The sequence below is a fragment of the Ciconia boyciana genome, chromosome 23 (genome assembly GCF_034638445.1).
Source record: "Ciconia boyciana chromosome 23, ASM3463844v1, whole genome shotgun sequence".
Taxonomy (NCBI): Eukaryota; Metazoa; Chordata; class Aves; order Ciconiiformes; family Ciconiidae; genus Ciconia; species Ciconia boyciana.
Genome location: NC_132956.1, coordinates 6,513,592 through 6,529,780, shown reverse-complemented (window position 1 = coordinate 6,529,780; position 16,189 = coordinate 6,513,592). Strand labels below are relative to the sequence as shown.

At 55.7% G+C, this 16,189-nt stretch overlaps 2 protein-coding genes across 3 annotated transcripts in view; one reads left to right on the top strand and one right to left on the bottom strand.

The window, feature by feature from the left end:
- Window positions 1-8,185, top strand: part of PPFIA4 (PTPRF interacting protein alpha 4) — a 60,571-nt gene extending 52,386 nt beyond the window's left edge. For both annotated transcript variants that reach the window (XM_072844827.1, XM_072844826.1), the window contains 8 exons: window positions 1,065-1,091; window positions 2,032-2,207; window positions 2,986-3,083; window positions 3,750-3,925; window positions 4,136-4,204; window positions 5,045-5,222; window positions 6,405-6,496; window positions 6,983-8,185. In XM_072844827.1, the coding sequence (XP_072700928.1) occupies window positions 1,065-1,091; window positions 2,032-2,207; window positions 2,986-3,083; window positions 3,750-3,925; window positions 4,136-4,204; window positions 5,045-5,222; window positions 6,405-6,463 (783 nt within the window). In that variant the 3' untranslated portion in view covers window positions 6,464-6,496; window positions 6,983-8,185. The remainder of the gene's footprint in view (window positions 1-1,064; window positions 1,092-2,031; window positions 2,208-2,985; window positions 3,084-3,749; window positions 3,926-4,135; window positions 4,205-5,044; window positions 5,223-6,404; window positions 6,497-6,982) is intronic.
- Window positions 8,186-9,011: 826 nt separating this feature from the next.
- Window positions 9,012-12,766, bottom strand: MYOG (myogenin). The gene is made up of 3 exons (XM_072844691.1): window positions 12,283-12,766; window positions 9,913-9,990; window positions 9,012-9,133 (listed from the first exon to the last, which is right to left on the bottom strand). Exons 1-3 carry the CDS (start codon window positions 12,764-12,766, stop codon window positions 9,012-9,014), a joined length of 684 nt encoding a protein of 227 aa, XP_072700792.1.
- Window positions 12,767-16,189: the final 3,423 nt, after the last annotated feature.

Genomic DNA, 16,189 nt, shown 5'->3' with positions numbered 1-16,189 from the left:
CCTGTTTAGAAACCATCTTTCAACCTTTAATATCCCAACAATTTCTAAAACTGGCTTAAAAACCATCAGATGCATTTTCCTTTGTCAAGCCCCTGTGGGTTTTGCTGGGTTTCTAGAGTAGCTTGTCTGTCAGTTGTGAGTTAAAGACATGAAAGACAAAAAACAAGAGTGATTTCAAGATAGATGCATGAGATTGAGTCCCACATTGGTCATTCTGCACCCAGAGAAGTCACTGTCTAATCTTCCATTGACCTTAGCACACCCAAATATTGTCCCCACTGTCTGTCCCTACCACTGGCTGATACCTTAGGGTCCCTCAGAGGGATGTGGCCGTGCTCCCAAAAGCTCTGGCTCCTTTGGAGAGATGTAGCCATGCTCCCCTCTCTGCAACTTAATGACCCCATGTCCATGTCTCAGAGCAGGGGCAGCATTTTGGATTTGTTGTGTGAATTAGGCATTTTATGGAAGCTTTTGTCTGCTAGTTGAGTAGCACAGACCTGTAACTGGTAGGTGCCTTTTAGGGAAGGAGAGCTCAGAGTTACGGCAGGGACATGACACTTTCCCTTGGCAGGTTTTGTGAGGTTGAGCAAAACCAGCACCAGTTGACAAGGGAGGAAATAGCTACAAAATCAGCAAATTGGGTTGGGCAGCCCCTCTGGGGGTTGTGACCCATGGGCTGAAGCTTAGGTTTCTCTTTGCATCCATCTGTCTTTGGGGGACCCAAGAACTACCCATATTTCCCAGGAAAGATGTATGAGCTCCAGTGTCTGTGCCACCTCCAGCCCAAGGCCCATGAGAAAAGCCTCATCCCATATCCTCCTTACTTGTCTGAGAGATGGGGTGAAACCCGGTCCCAGCAGGATCAGGGTGTCCCCAGCACCCTGTCGACCAGGCTGAGCTCCCTGAGCCGTGCAGCCATGACACCGACCTCCATCTCCCCTGGGTCACACCGTGCTGAGGGCTCCCACACTTGGCACACGTGGCACATGCTTTCACGGTGCAGGGCCACTGGGTACTGACTTTACCTGTCCTTTCTATTGACATGCCACATGCGTCACGCTTAGGACACAGAGGAAGGCAGCTGGGCACAGGTGAGGTCCCCATGTCATCCTTTTCTGCGGGCGGTACATGGGGTGGTTATGGGAGGGAGAGCCGGACATCACAGGGCACCCGGGGGATGAGCTTGGGGCATCAGTATTCGCCAAATCCTGCTTGGAGTCAGCCTGCACCCCGTGGTTGCTCCTCTGAGCTCTCTCTCGAGCACGGGGTGGTCCTCCTGAGACCTTGCATCAAGCAGAATCCTTCTCTGCTTCAGGCAGAGTGACTTTTTCTGTGTAAGACACAGATCCTGTGTTAAAACCCCAACGCAAGAGTGACCAGCCACCCTGCATGGGAGGCAGGTTTCTAGCTGCACAGACATTTAGTTTTCACCTTTTTTTGGCCCCAAGTGCAAGATACAGACCATTTTCATGAACTGAAAAGGTGGGAGGAAAAAGTCCTACTTGGATCCATCTCTTCTGGTTTTGATCACTCTCAAATGTTTTACTTCTGGTGGATTTGATTTCGTTTTCGGACCCAGAATCAGCTTGCAGTGAAAGTGAATGGATGTTTTTTCTGCCCAAAACTGACCTTTTTTTCATTTTGAAATCATAAAGTAGATCTTTTGGTGATTTCTAAGCTTCTTAAAAATCAGTTGGGAATGCACTGAAACCTATTTCTTAGTTGTTTCAGCTTTCGTGAATGTGCTTTTTCCAGAAGAAGCTGATCATAAGGTCCAGCTACCCCTTATGCTTGCTTTTTGGCTGGTCCCTTGTCTCCTTGGGGGACATCAGTAGGACACAAACCATAGCCAACAGTACTGTTCCCTCCAGCTCCTTCAGTACAAACTAGGGTTAAACTCCTCTGGCCCAGGTTTGGTCCTCAGGACAGTGACCCCCAGGCTGCAGCACTGAACTGGCACTCGTCTCCTGGGAGTCTGCAGCTCCACCAAGCCCTGGTTTCTCCCTAGCTTCTCCATTTGCTTCTCCACAGACACTGGCCTATGGGGACATGAACCACGAGTGGATTGGGAACGAGTGGCTGCCCAGTTTGGGTCTCCCGCAGTATCGCAGCTACTTCATGGAGTGTCTTGTTGATGCACGGATGCTGGACCACCTCACCAAGAAAGATCTCAGAGTGCACTTGAAGATGGTGGACAGCTTCCACCGGTGAGTCTCCTCCTTTGGGAGGTCCCTGGGGTGTAACGTCTGCACGTGGAGCAGAGGATGGAGCAATTTGAGGCATTCCCTCCTGTCTTGACCAGCCCTGGTGCTGGAGGATGGCTCTTCTAGGCTAAACTCAACCACCTGGTCTGGGGCAGCTCATATGGGCAAATGTTCTCCTTCCGCACACTCCTTGCAGCAAAATTGCAGAGGGCCAAGCCTTCTGGCTGTGGAGCAAACCACGGGCAAAAATAAAGGCTCGTCCCACCTGGTACCCCACTGGCAGGCAGAGCAGTCATCTGCCAGCAGCCCAGCTTGAAGAAGGCTTATGCCATCCCAACCACCTTGCTCAAGCACCAGCATCCAGCCCTGTTGTGGGGTACCACCATCCACTCTGACCCATGGGGTGGTCCGTGGGCCTGCTAGGGCCCTCCCTGCTCTGGGGATGAACCCTTCAGCCTGGAGCAGCCTCCATGGGCTGGTTCTCCTTTCCCTCTCCAGCCACCAAGCACGGAGTATCGTTATTTGGATCCGTGCTCTCTCAGGCAGGTAGAACAGGCTAAAACTGATGGGGAATTACCATGGAAGGGAGGGACATTCACTGTTGTCTGGCCAAGATCTTCCCTTTGGGTTGTGTCTCTCCTGACCCAACCCTAAACTGAAGCATCCTTTGGGCACATGGAGAGCAAGCAGGGAAGTGGGTCGCTCTGCGGGTCCTTCCAAGCCACCTGCCCCACGATGCTGAGCCCTCCTGAGGGTTGGGTGACATCTCGTGTCCTTGCAGCACCAGCCTGCAGTATGGCATCATGTGCCTGAAGAGGCTCAACTACGACCGCAAAGAGCTCGAGAGGAGGCGAGAAGAGACTCAACACGAAATCAAAGGTCAGCAGCCGCATACGCTATCCAGCCCTGGAAAAGGAGATGAGAAACTTCCCAAGAGATGCCCAGTGATGGTCTCTCTCCTATCCCTTATTTTTAACGCAGCATTTGCCTAGCGAAACTCTGGTTATTTCTGAGCAACCATGCCCACAGGGCTGTTCTCCAGGGGGACCTCCCTGCAGTATTTCCCCAACAGATTGCTCCAAGTGCCTTTATGCAGCTTACCCCAGTCAGGCATGAGGAGGGAGGAAGGGTGTCAAGACAGGAAAGATCCAGTCCGAGCATCAGGTCATTCTCCTGCCCATTTCAGATGGACACCCCCCGGCTTGCTCAGCCTCCCCTTCCTTGTCGGCTGTCCAGAGATTGCACATCTGGCTGCTGCTTAGATTACATCTCATTATTGATAATGCCCCTAATTACACCAGCAGCCATGGGTTCTTAGGATTAATTTTCACAGTTGTTTTCTGCCTGTTATTTCAGCATTTAGTTTGGTAAATTGAAGTGAGCTGTTCCTGTCACTTGAGCACCCAGCATTGCTGCTGCCTCGGAAAAGAGAGTCCCAGGATCAGCCTTGGGCTGTGCCAAAGGGCTTCAGGACATCATCAGGTCCCTGCACAACCAAGAGTGTGGTCTGTGCTGGCTCTGAGACATGCCCTTGCTCTTTTGCAGACGTGTTGGTGTGGACCAACGACCAGGTCATTCACTGGATCCAGTCCATCGGGCTTCGCGAGTATGCAAACAACCTTGTTGAGAGCGGGGTGCACGGGGCGCTCCTGGCCCTCGATGAAAACTTTGACCACAACAGTCTGGCGCTCGTGTTGCAAATCCCCACGCAGAACACGCAGGTAAGAGCAGCATGCTTGGGGGATTTTGGAGGAGAGTGGCCAGTGTGGGACACCAGTCCCACCAACTCAACTCTGCCTTTCAAAGCACTTTCAGAGCACTTAGAAGGCGCATGGGCTTTTTCTCTGTCATTCTCAGGGTTTCCTGGGATGGGGGTTTGTGCTGGGAACTGTTCCCACCGACCGGGAATGCTCATTTGACGTTATTTTCAGGCTCGACAAGTGCTGGAGAGGGAGTTCAACAACCTGCTCGCCTTGGGCACAGATCGGAGGCTGGACGATGTGAGTACAAAACCTCTCCCATGTCCAGATCATTGCTGAGTGCCTGTTCTTGTGCAAGAAACAGGAGAGACAGGACCTCTGCTCTCTCCCTCCTTGTCCAGGGGCATCAAATAGTGCATCACAAACTCTCTAGAGCAGTCGCATGAGCAGTATCAGTGGAATAAGCTAAAACTATTAGACAAGGCCATGAGGAATGTTCTGCCAGGCTGTGGAGGCAGGTGAAGTAGAGTCTTGTGCATCATTTCTAGCCTCATGCTTGGTGGGCTGAATTTCAAGTAGACTCACCTGGCTTTTCTCGACAGCTGCTTTAATATTGCCTTTTAGAGTCACATGTTCTGGGCATGACACGTCTGGCGGGTAAAGTTGGTGGGTTGGAGATGCCCCATTAGGCAGCCAGAAAGCTGTTCACGTTGAGTCACTGAAGGTGAGAATTCATCTAGACCTCTCCTACATATAGCTTTCCTCCATGAGATATGATAGCAGAGCTAGTCAGGGCTCTTTTTAAAGCACAGAGAGAAGCACACACTTTCAGATGCCATTATCTGGCCAAGGTTAGATGCATCCCTTGAGGTCTTTATTGGGGCCTGTGTGTTGATGTCTCCAAGGCATCTTTGCGGGGAGGCTGGAGAGAAGAGATAGGCAGCTGGAAAGGATAAAGCCTATATCATGGGATCCCGGAGAGGTCTCCTATGTCCTTGGCCCAATTTGATCACATACTTCTGCACTGTTTGAGTTGGTCTCCACGTACAGGCACACCCTTAGTCAGGAGGAAGCAGCGCTGGTATCTCACAGGGGCAGAAGGTCCTGCTGCCAGGCCCATAACCTGCTCTTCCCTCACAGGGTGACGACAAGACTTTCCGTCGAACCCCATCCTGGCGAAAACGCTTCCGCCCACGGGATGTTCACAGCATCAACATGCTCAGCGGCTCAGCTGAGACACTGCCCGCTGGCTTCCGTGTCACCAGCCTCGTGCCCTTGCCCCCTCCATCCGCCCCTGCCAAGAAAATGCCCCCGGAAGGTAGGTCACCCCCTTCTCCCCGGGGTTCTCTCCCACCCCTGCTCAGACCTCGTGGTGAATATGGGGAATGATGTGCCACCAAGACAGGAGAGGGAGAGAGGCTTGCTGATCACCTGCAATGCTGAATCCATGTGATCCTTGAGCCGTTGTCTGCTGCAAGTGTTCTTTCAGAAGGGTTATTCCAGACTCTGAGCTGGTGTGTGGTTTCTTTCTTTCGAACTGCCAGGATGAGGGAGAGGGCTGGATCGGGGCATGAAACGGGGATATGTGTCACCCACCCTGGGTTTGGCATCCAGGACAGGCAGAGCCTGGTGGGGTAGCGTTGGGGGCTGTCAGGAAGCAGCAGCTCAATCTGGGCCAGTCTTGTCCACCCTGCCTTTTGGAAACCATCCCCAAAGGGACTGAATTAACCAGCTCAATTCAGTCCGAGCGCTGCTGAGCAGCCACTCTCCCAGGGCTGGCAGGGACCTGCTTTGACACACTTGCTGCCTGTGCTGCTGGCTGTTGTGTGTTTTAGCTGAGCACACATGTCCCAGGCTCTGCCCCACCACCACACGACTCCTTTCTACAAGTTATCTTGGTCCCTTCCAAAGCTGTAGGGAGGCACAAGCTCCAGCCAAGTCACCCCAGTTTGTCCCCTGGACCAGGTACCCTGGTCCCACTGTCCCAAGCCACCTGCCACATCCCCAGTGGTGCAGAGCTGGCTTCAGCAGGCTCAGAAATGAGTGTATGAATGAGAATTAAAAACCTGTGCTTTCACCTTCTGGCTCCAAGCCCCAGACTCAGCTCTCCTCCTGTCTCCAGATTTGCTCAAATTTCACAGCTTTCCATCCAGCGGTTTGGGTCAAACTTCTGTTCAACCTTTTCCACCCCATCCCTGGAAGCTGCAGTTCCCACCTGGCTGAGGACAATGAAACCTGGGAAAAAATCCCTAGCTCTGACAGCACCCAGACGCAGGTAGCAGGGTGCTCGCTGCCCAAGAGTAGGGATGGCAAGCGGCAACTTTCCAAATACCCTGGAGCCTTGGGAGCACCAGAGCTGGCCAAACGTCCCTCTTCCTTTGACCCTCATCTTCATGTGGCTTCAATGCACGGATGCTGCCTAAGAAATGTTTTGGTGGGAAGCCGAGGGCTAATTGGAGCAGTCGCTAATTGCACGCTCTCCTCTTTGACTCACTTCCAGTTGGTGCCTCTGGGTCGCCAAGGCTGGAGACCTCCACGGTCCGGACATATTCCTGCTGAGGGTCAGCGTGACGGGAACCAGCCCGGCCCTGGGTAAGTGCGAGGAGGACCGAGGCCTCAGAGCTGGATGGGAACCGAGAGGAGAGCACAAGGCCCGGCGTCCTCTGCCTGGCATCACCCAGGCAGGGTGTCTGCCTTCACCAAGGTTTGCCTTGCCATGGAGGACCATGGAGACCTCAGCGGTGGGGGAACAGCCCGCTGCTGCCTGAGGCTCACAGGACCCTGAGATGATGCAGAAGGGATGCTCAGCATCCCAACCACATACAGTTTGTTCAGTCCCTCGACTGACAGCTCCACTGGGGACCCCAGGATGCCATCCTAGATGGGAGATCCCACTGGGGTGAGGGAAGGATAGTCAAGCACTTCAAAGAGGCTCCTGGGACCCTGCTGTACCCTGGGGCATGGCTCCCCTGTGCCAGGAGGATTCATTACCAACTCCATCTCGGTTTGTTGGCCTGTGGGTGCACGGGTGGAGGTGAGCCACCATCCTCACGGGGCCTTTCCCACTTTGTTTCTCAGCACATCCCCACTATGGCCACGTGCTGGCTGCCTTTCAGGACAAGAGCCCAGCCTGCGCCTGTTCCTCGGCCCAAACCAACAGACGCTGCAGTCTCGCTGCTGTGGACCGAAAAGGATGCTCTCCCTTCCGCTTGTGCACCCCACCGCTTCCCCTGGCTCCCCATGGCTCCCACCTGTGGCTTGTCTCCCACCCCTCCCTGCACTGGCCGGGCTACGGATGCGCTCACTGGGTGCCTGCTCCATCACTGGCAGAAGCGTGGTGCAACCCAGCGGAGCAGCAGAGACACCCCAAAAGTGGGCTGCGATATTTGGAATCCTTTCTCCTGCCTGGTTCATGTTGCCAATACGCCGTGGGCTGCTGCACTGACTCGCCCAAGCCCCGGGCATCAGGGACGCTGCTGCCCGCAGGACTCGAAGCCAAGGAAGATTCAGGCTCATGAAAATCCTCACGCCGGGGCAGCCGGGCAAGGAGCTGCCCCCAGGAGGGGCCGAGGGACCAGAGGCAGTGCCAGGGTCGGCACTGCACGGGACTGAGCGGGGACCGGCCATTGTGGGGGCAAGGAGAGCAGCTGTCTGCCAAGGGGTGGGCAGTTGAGGTGCTGCGTTTTGGGGTGCTGCCAGATGCCATGGGGGGAGGCTGCGCCTGCACAGCGGGTCCACGAAGGGCTGCGTGGGGAAGGGCTGGAACCGCCCCATACGGCTCACTGCCAACCGGGACGGTGCCCGGCACCCACGGGAGAGGGGACCCTCCTTGGGTGCCTGGGGAGACATGGCAGGGGCACCACCGCCCCAGGCCGTGCCCACCCCTTCCCCTCTGGGTGCAGAGGAGATGCTCGCCCCTCCTGCCTCCAGGCTACAGGCAGGGATCAATCCAGGAGGCTCTTAACTCTTCCCATTTCTCCCCCGTAGGGTAGGATCTCTTCGTCTCCTCATGCCACGTTTGCCTTGTGTGGCCCCTATTTCTGATGTGATATTTATTGATGGCTGGAATGACCTTATACTTATCATGTGCTGTCTGGAAGTGCAATATCTGAGAGGCTATACAGTCACGATGTCTTTTCGGTGTATTATTTGCCTAATACAGTATTAAATATTTTTTTAATTTGAAGAGTCGGTGAGCCCTTTATATCGATGCCCTATTTCTTTCATCATATTATTGGTACTGCATGGACTCCAAACCCTGGATCGGGTCAGGTATGTGTGTTCCAATAAACAGGATTTTAAAACAGTGCTGGCTTGAGCCTTCTTTCTAGAGCCCAAATTAAAAATATAATTAATCTTTAGCTCCCCTGAGAGTTTTTGGGGTACAAAGCTGAGCCCCAGTTGCAAACCAGTGAAATCTCTGCAGGGCTGATTTAAGCGTGAGACTTCCAGTTCCCACTGCTGAGCGACCACGCTGAGGTCCAGCTGGGTTTTCTGATATGGAGAAATCCCCAACATGGGAATTAGGGGAGATCTGCACAGAGGAGGACAGCGGTGAAGGAAGCCCCGAGCCATTCAAACAAGAATGCCTTTATTTAAAAAAAAAAAAAATCCAAATAAGTTAGCAAAAATAATAATTAAAAAAAAAATCAAATAGCAACTCCACACAGCGTTCAGTAGAAAAGACGGCGTGGGCAGCCTCCGCGGGGCTCAGCACCTGCAGGACGCCAGCCGGAGAGAGACGTTGGTCGAAGAGTATCTTGGAAAAAAAAAATCAGCAAGCGAACCCAGCACACACATTGGCCCCCAAAAACCGATCGCCCCCGGACAGGGAGCAAAGCAGAGCCCGAAGCTGGGCGGCCGCCCTCGCAGGAACCGGGGCCGCCGTCAGCCTGGGGCCGCGGCGCTGCCGAAATCCCACCTCTCCCCCCCTTTTTTTTTCAGCTGGCCGAGCGGGCGTGTTTCACAAGGAGTGGGAAAGGAGGCGAGTGGTTTCAGCGGTGCAGTCCATGACGCCAGAGGGGTAAATACGATTTCCAGCGGCTGGACCCTTCCGGCATCTTATTCCCCGTTACCAGCTCGAAGAGCCGCCGGGGTTTGCGCCGGCTCAGTTTTGAACCCGCTCCTCCTGGAACGTCACGGCCACGTCCTCCACGGCGATGCTCTCCACGATGGAGGAGAGCGAGTGGAGGTTGCGGTCCTCCGCTGCGTCATTGGGCAGGAGGTGATCTGCAGAGAGCAAGCGGATGGTGACTCTGCTGGGGACGGGGACCATGTGCTGGGGACGGCTCTTGGCTCTGCTGGGGGGGACCCCGTGATCCCCCGCACGGCTCCCACCCTCCGGGGACCTGCTCCCAGCTCCCACCCTGCAGGGGGGTGAAACTTTCCCCTGGAGAGGGCAACGGGGAGTGAAACTTTTGGACACTTTTTAGGTTTTATTCCCCATTGGAAAATAAGAGTTAAGTTTCTGCCTTCTGGGGAAAAAAACAGGTGGATTTGGTGGGGGGAGAATAACTGCAATAATGGCAAAAAAAAATCAGCAGCTGCAGAGGGGGTGTGGGGAGGGAAAGGGAAAGGAGCCCGGGGCAGCGATGCTCAGCGATGCTCAGCACCGCAGCGGGCAAAGCCAAGCCAAGGGACGGCGATGGACAAACCCTTGATGGGGACCAAGCCGCCGGGCCCCCGGGCTGCTGCAGTCCAGTTTCTCAGCTCCTAAGAGCAGGCATCTTGGTGAAATCAGGTGGTGGGAGAAGCCTGAACTCGCTGAGCATCGAGCCAAGGAGATGCTCAAGGATTTACGAGCCTGGGGGGAGCTCATCTCTCTGCAACAGCAGGGTGGGGCGAGAAGGACAAGGCTCCTTTTGTCTGCTGCTCCGAGCATCTCCTGCTCGGAGCGGGTTGGCTGCGCAATGCTCTGCTCCAGGGCTGCGGTGTCCCCCACTGCTGTCCCCCCACCCCAGAGCCCAGCGAGGCTGCAGGATGCCGGGGCAAGGTGGGGAGGACCTTACCCGCAGGGTTGGTGCCGAACTCCAGCTGGCTGCTCCACTCAGGGCTGCAGGACGAGCTGCCGGACCCACACTCGCTGGCTGCCTGCAAGGAGCCGAGATGCTGACCACGGGTCTCATCTCCTCCAGCCTGGCCAAACCCCACCAGCCACCCCAAAAACACCCCGGGGTGCCCAAGCACCACAGCACAATGCCCCTGCGGAGATGGGCACGGCCCTCCCCACCTGCAAAGCAGCTGGAGGACCCGACAGCATTTGGGGTCCCCAGGACCCATCGGGGCCAGATGCTTCATTAATGATAAAGGCTGAAAAAACTCCTTTTTGGGCTCCGGACACAGGAGAAACAGGGCCATCTGCTCACCGCAGGTAAAAAAAGTGTCTCTCTACCCAGTGACTATGAGAAAGGGCTGGAGATGGATGAATGTCCTTGGGCAAAACAGCTTTTTGCTGAAAATCACCTAATCAGGCTCATAAAAAATGACACACGGGCTGGACACCCTCAGGCCATCCCAAGGGGATTTCTGGGGAAGATCTTTTGGCAGTTTGATTTGGGGATTTGGGGCTGAACGGCTATTTCAGAGAAAAGAGCTGACAGCTTGAAAAATGAGAGCATTGCTCAGCAAAGCTCTGAATTAACTTCTTTTTTGTGTGTGTCTTTATCTGGAAGTGGATGCCGGCCTGGGTTAAACCCAAAATATGATTTATAGGAGCAACCCCAAGGACCCAACTATTTGTAGCATCTTAGAAATGGCACTTTGGGTCTACGAGCTCGCGGCAGCACAGGCTAATTAATTAACACTTGGATTTATTTCACTAAAGTAGGAAATTCTTACAGATATGATTTTTTTTCCCCAAAAATATTGGATTTCACACTCAGTATGTGAACTCCTGGCCGTGCCTGGGAGAAGGGACGGCTCAGAGCAGCAGTGACACAGGAACCGCTCAGCACAGGTCGTGTTTTGGGCACATGTGCAGGGGCAGCCAACAAATCCAACCGAATCAAACCCAAGTGGATACATTGGGTTTCCACCGGGTAGTCCCAAGAATATATAGGATAGAGCTTTTTCAGTCCTTTATTCAGCTCTAAATGTTGGGCTACCCGGGTACCTGCTGTTTCGGTCCTTAAACCTCTTAGTCTGAAAGGAGATGAATCTCTCTGAATCCCTCTTTTCTGTGCCTCTTATAAAGTCCTTCTAGATCTAGATCATCTCTATATATAGCTATAGCTATATCCATATTGATATCCATACCATCCATATCTACTTCTACATCTATATCCATCTATATCATCTATATCTGTATCATCTCTACCTGTACCTGTATCTATAGCTATCTATACATTTCCATATACAAAGCCTCAGACCAGCAGGGAAGTGCATGCCCAGACATCCCCCCAGAAATCAGAGGGCAGATGAAAATATCTCTCCAAAACTTGGTTAAGCCACCAAAATCTTGCGGTGCATCTCTGCTCGGGGCTGCGGCAAGACACAACCGCTGCGAGCATCCTCGCCTGGCTCTCAAATTGGTACCTCTGGGCCGAGAAACCAGAGGTGGCCCCACGCCAACCCCCTCGTCCCGTGCCCTGTCCCCTGCCCGGGTGTGCTGTGCCACACCGACCATCAGGAAAAGTCCCCATGCCCCAGCGTGTGGTGGCACCGGCAATCGCGTGGCAGTGGGGGAGCGGGGAGGGAGGCTGCGGGTTTTGCGCCCAGGAGCACTGGTACCTGCAGGGTGTTGCAGGAGGCAGCGGGTGGTGACCCCCTGATGGGGTTTGGTCAGAGGCTTTGTGGGTTGTGCCACCCCGAGACTTTACAGGGAGAAACCAGGAGTGTGTGCATGTGTCCATGAGCAGGGGGATTTAATTTTATGTTTTATTCATTTTACTTGATTTTATTCCATTTTATTTTAGCTTATTTTGTCTTATTTTATTTTGTTTTGTTTTGTTTATCTTAATTTTATGTTATTTTATCTCACTTTTGCCTTTATTATCCCTCCCAAGCCCAGGCACACGTGCCATGCCCAATGCAGCATCCAGCACTGGACCACGTAGCCCCCACTACATCCATACATAGGGAACGACTGCTATCGCCCCTTTGCCGGGGGACCTGAGCACACAGCTGGGGCTGGATCATCGCTCCCCCGAGCCTTTGTGCAGGACATATTTACCAGCCCACGATAGCAGCCTCTGCCTTGCCCCCAGGGCTGGGGGTCCTGCTCCCCCCAGCAGGACCCAGTGCCCCAGAGCTGCCCACGATGCCTCTGCCTGGGATCACCCCCGTAGAGCATCACCCCCATAGCATCAACCCCATAGGGTATCACCCCCGCGCTGGTCCCCAGCCCAGGTTTGGGGACCCCGGGGGATGCACAGAGGCACTTACCCCGGGCTGGGGAGCGGCGGGGCGGAAGCGCAGGTCCCTCTGCTCCCGCTCCTGCTGGTTGAGGGTGCTGAGCAAGCTTTGCAGGCGCTCGATGTACTGGATGGCACTGCGCAGGATCTCCACCTTGGGCAGCCGCTGGTTGGGGTTGAGCAGGGTGCTGCGTTTCAATGCCTCGAAGGCTTCGTTCACCTTCTTCAACCTGCGTTTCTCCCGCAGGGTGGCCGCCCGCCGCCGGTCAATGGACACTGTCTTCCGCTTGCAAACCTTGCAGGCCCAGGGCAGGCATTGCCCGGGGCAATGCTCGGGCAGGGCTGAGTCCTTCTCCTCCAAAGCCACCCTGCCCTCAGGACAAAGGGCCACCTCGGGCCGCTCAGGGAACGCCGTTGGCTCATAGCCCTGCAAGCGGGAGCCCAGGAAATTTTCTCCATCATAAAACCTCTGGTCCGGGAAAAAATAAGGGTTGGTCTCGAAGAGCTCCATGGGTGCGCGGGCGGCTCCGGGACGTGTGTGCGGCTTGGGGACGGCTGCTCCCTCTCCCCACGCCAACTGTTTGGTGCCATTTAAACCCCGGCGCTGGCATTAAATCACGGAGATAAATATAGAAAACCTAAAGGAAACCTGAGCCCACCCTAAGCTGCTGCCTCACATCAAAACTTGTCCATCTGATTTCATGTGCTCTCCCCGCAGGGATTACGCTGCCCGGACCGCAGCCATGCCGGGGGGGTCTGGGGGAGCTGGCACGGCAGGGAGGGCAGCTCAGCCCCGCGAACAAGGGCTTTGTTTGAGCCCAGGGGTGCCACCGGGGACGACGGGTGGCTGCCAGATCCCCCCGGCATTCCTGCATCATCTGGTCCCTTCAGTTACAGCCGGGCTGGGGGGAGCCCATGGTGGCCTCATGGCCAGCCTGCCCAGCCAGGGACCCTCGTCCCTTCACGGCTGCCCCCCTCAATCCCATGGCACCCTGGATCCACGCCTTCCCTGGGGTCGGACCCAGCACCGGCACAGCATCCTCCATCGCTCACCCTTTCCCACCTCCCCACCCCGCCTCTGCCCTACACCGCTCCCGCTCGCTCCCCGTATTTCCCATGGCCTCATCCTGCCGGTGCATGTCGCAGAGTAAGGGCCTGATCCTGTTTCTGCTGAAGCCACGGGGAAGTGGAGGAATCCAGCCCCAGGAGGGACATCCCGATGCAGGGAGCACCCTGGGGTCCAGCCTTTTCCCCATGGGCACCCCCAGCCGTGCAGCACCCGTCCCTGTGCCAGCCCCTGCGCTCTGCTGCCCACCCCTCCTGCCAGCCCTGCAAGAATGGAGCAGTCAGGCAGGCAGGAGCAGGCAGGGCCACACCAGACTCAGCGTTTCCTCCACCATGGGCTTCCTGACAGTCCCTGGCCAAGTCCCTTATCCCAGAGCAGCATTTTTGTCACAAAATCCATGTTCGTGGCTTCTCCCATGCACCAAACCCAAAGGACACCTTCTTCCATGTGTCCCCACACCCCGGCAAAGGAGCTGAGCTGGGCTGGATCTCCTCCCACCCCAGCTCTGGCTCATCCGAACTGGTCTCCAGTACCAGCCTCTGCACGTGTGGATAACCAAAGACCCAACGCCATCCTGCTGCATGCCTCTCCCAGCAAAGATGCACAGCTCCCACCTTCCCAATGCGAAAACTGAGGCACAATCATGGACCCTGCATGAGCAGCAGCGTGGGTGGGATTTTTAACCCATCCCCAGCCCTTCCCTACTGACTCCAACTGCTCAACCACATCTCTCCTGCTTTGTCTTTAATTCAGAAGGTTTTTTTTTTCCATCAGGAACGTCAGAAACCATCTCCCATCTCCTCCTATTCCTGCTCCAGGCCAGATTCCAGCCGAGGGATCGGTCAGTGGAAAGAATGTCAGCAAAGAGCAGGGCTAACCCTGCCGGGATTTTCCTTCCTCAAATCCCCCCTTCCCAGAGAGGCTGCACCACAGCACATTCCCTGCACCCATTGCCAGCACCCTTGCTCACTTTGGGTTGATTTCTAGCCTTTTTGGAGCCCAGCACGATGCTCTTCTCTCTTTGTAGTGATTTCTTTGGGGCCAGGAGCCTTATAACATGTCCTCACCCTGATTTCAGCTCTCCTGGGGTCTCAGCCCTGGGGATTTGCTGTCCCCACAGTTTTAGCATCTCTAAAAAATCTGCAGTGAGGAAAGCAGGACCCGCAGCCTTGAGGTTCACCCTCAGCATAGCCCCTGTGCTCCCCAGGGTCAATCAAACCCCTGAAATACTCAAGTAGTAAAGAAATCAGAGCGCCAGCTTGCCCCTGCCTTAGCTGGAACCACTAAAACAGTTAGGAAGAGGCAGGATTCGTCCCTGAGAGTTTGCCAAGGAGCCAGTGGCAAGCGCGAAGCTGTTACAAGGAGATAACCTGAGCCCGAGGGCCTTACATCAACTTCACATCATCACGTCAAGCAGTTTGACTCGCTCGTGGGGACCTTTATCAGTGGCACTTGCTGGTGGACATGACCCTGGTGAGCCCCTCGAGCTGCAGCCAGGTCCCCAGGCGAGGGATGCCTACAGGACTGCCCCGGCTCTACCATATAAATGGGTTTTTTTTAATTGCAGGAGGGAGTATGGAGGATGAGGAAGCCAGCGGTGACATAACCGGCTCCGCGGGGCATGTGGCGGGCCCGTACAAGAGAGCGGTCAAGCATTTAGCACTTCATAAAAGAGGGGCAGCATCGGCAGAGCAGGCGCTGGCCGCCACGGTGGCCTTTCCCCAGCCAGGAGAGGAGCAGGGAGGGACGTGGGTCGAGCCAGCCCCGATGGGCCACCGAGGCCACCGTGTCCCTGCGGCTGAGTGGGCAGCGGAGGCAGGAGGCAGCCCGTGGAGACAGGAAAGAAAGAAGACCCAGTGCCAGCACGGGAGGGGGACTGGGGAAGAGGGACCCCACGCTGGGGTGGCAGCCCCAGCGCCTGCATTCACTCCAGCACCTTTTGGGGGGTCTCATCCAGGCTGTCCACACTGCCACAGGTACAGGGATCCAGGATAACGCTGTGCCCACCCGGCCGCGGCTCTGCTCCTCCATCAGACCCTCTTTGCCAAGGGTGACCCTAATCCTGGACACAGCGGGGGGACACAGTGGGGTCTGGGGTCCGTGGGTCCAGCAAGCTCATCCCGGCAGATATCAAATCAGTGGTAACAACAACCGCCGGGCAAGTAGCCATCACCAAGGGATGACAGTGTCTGGGCAACTGGGAGGCTCCCATCACAGCCCTCACCCCCCCGAGCACCCCGCAAAGACGACTGCTGGGGGATGGACAAGCAGGGCAGCTTTTCCCAGGTCCCATGGGTGTCCACAGCGGCTGCAGGCTGCACCCCGGGTAATTCGGAGCCGGCGGGGGATTAGGGCTCTGCTGCCGGCTGTCAGGTTAGCCCGTGATGGATGGTGGCGGCTGGGAGGCACACAAAGGCGACGCTGTGTGAGCCCCGGGCAGAACGTGCTGCGATCCGTCACGGGGTGACCTTCCCCCGGCTGGCGGAGGCCTCGCGGGGACGGCTCACCCCATCACAGCCAGCGGGGATGGGCAGCCATGAGGCCTGAGCTAAAAATACGCATCCATTGAGAAAATCTCAGCGAGGAGGGTTTGTCCTTGCTCCTCCAGGGCAGTTTCCCAAGCCAGTGGCCAGGTCCACGGCACGGGGTCGTGGAGAGATGCCCGGGGGCTGCCCCGACTGTTTTGCTTTCCCACCATGGCCGATGGTCTTGATTTGCTGAGTTTTGGGGAAGCGCATAAGCATGTTGCAGCCCGGTGCAGAACCCTGACTGGTGCACGGAGCTGCACACACCCAGTGCATGTCCCTCCCAGTGCACAGAGCCTTAACCAGTGCCCGTCCCTGCACGGTGCTCAGAGATGCACACACC

Bases quoted from the DNA above. Each gene is read 5' to 3' on its own strand.
- MYOG (XM_072844691.1), bottom strand. From the start codon at position 12,766: ATGGAGCTCTTCGAGACCAACCCTTATTTTTTCCCGGACCAGAGGTTT. The intron at 9,991-12,282 runs GTGCCTCTGTGC...CCTTGCAGGCAG, and splicing joins CGCTCCCCAGCCCGGGGTAA to CCAGCGAGTGTGGGTCCGGC. The intron at 9,134-9,912 runs GTAAGGTCCTCC...TGCTCTCTGCAG, and splicing joins GTTCGGCACCAACCCTGCGG to ATCACCTCCTGCCCAATGAC.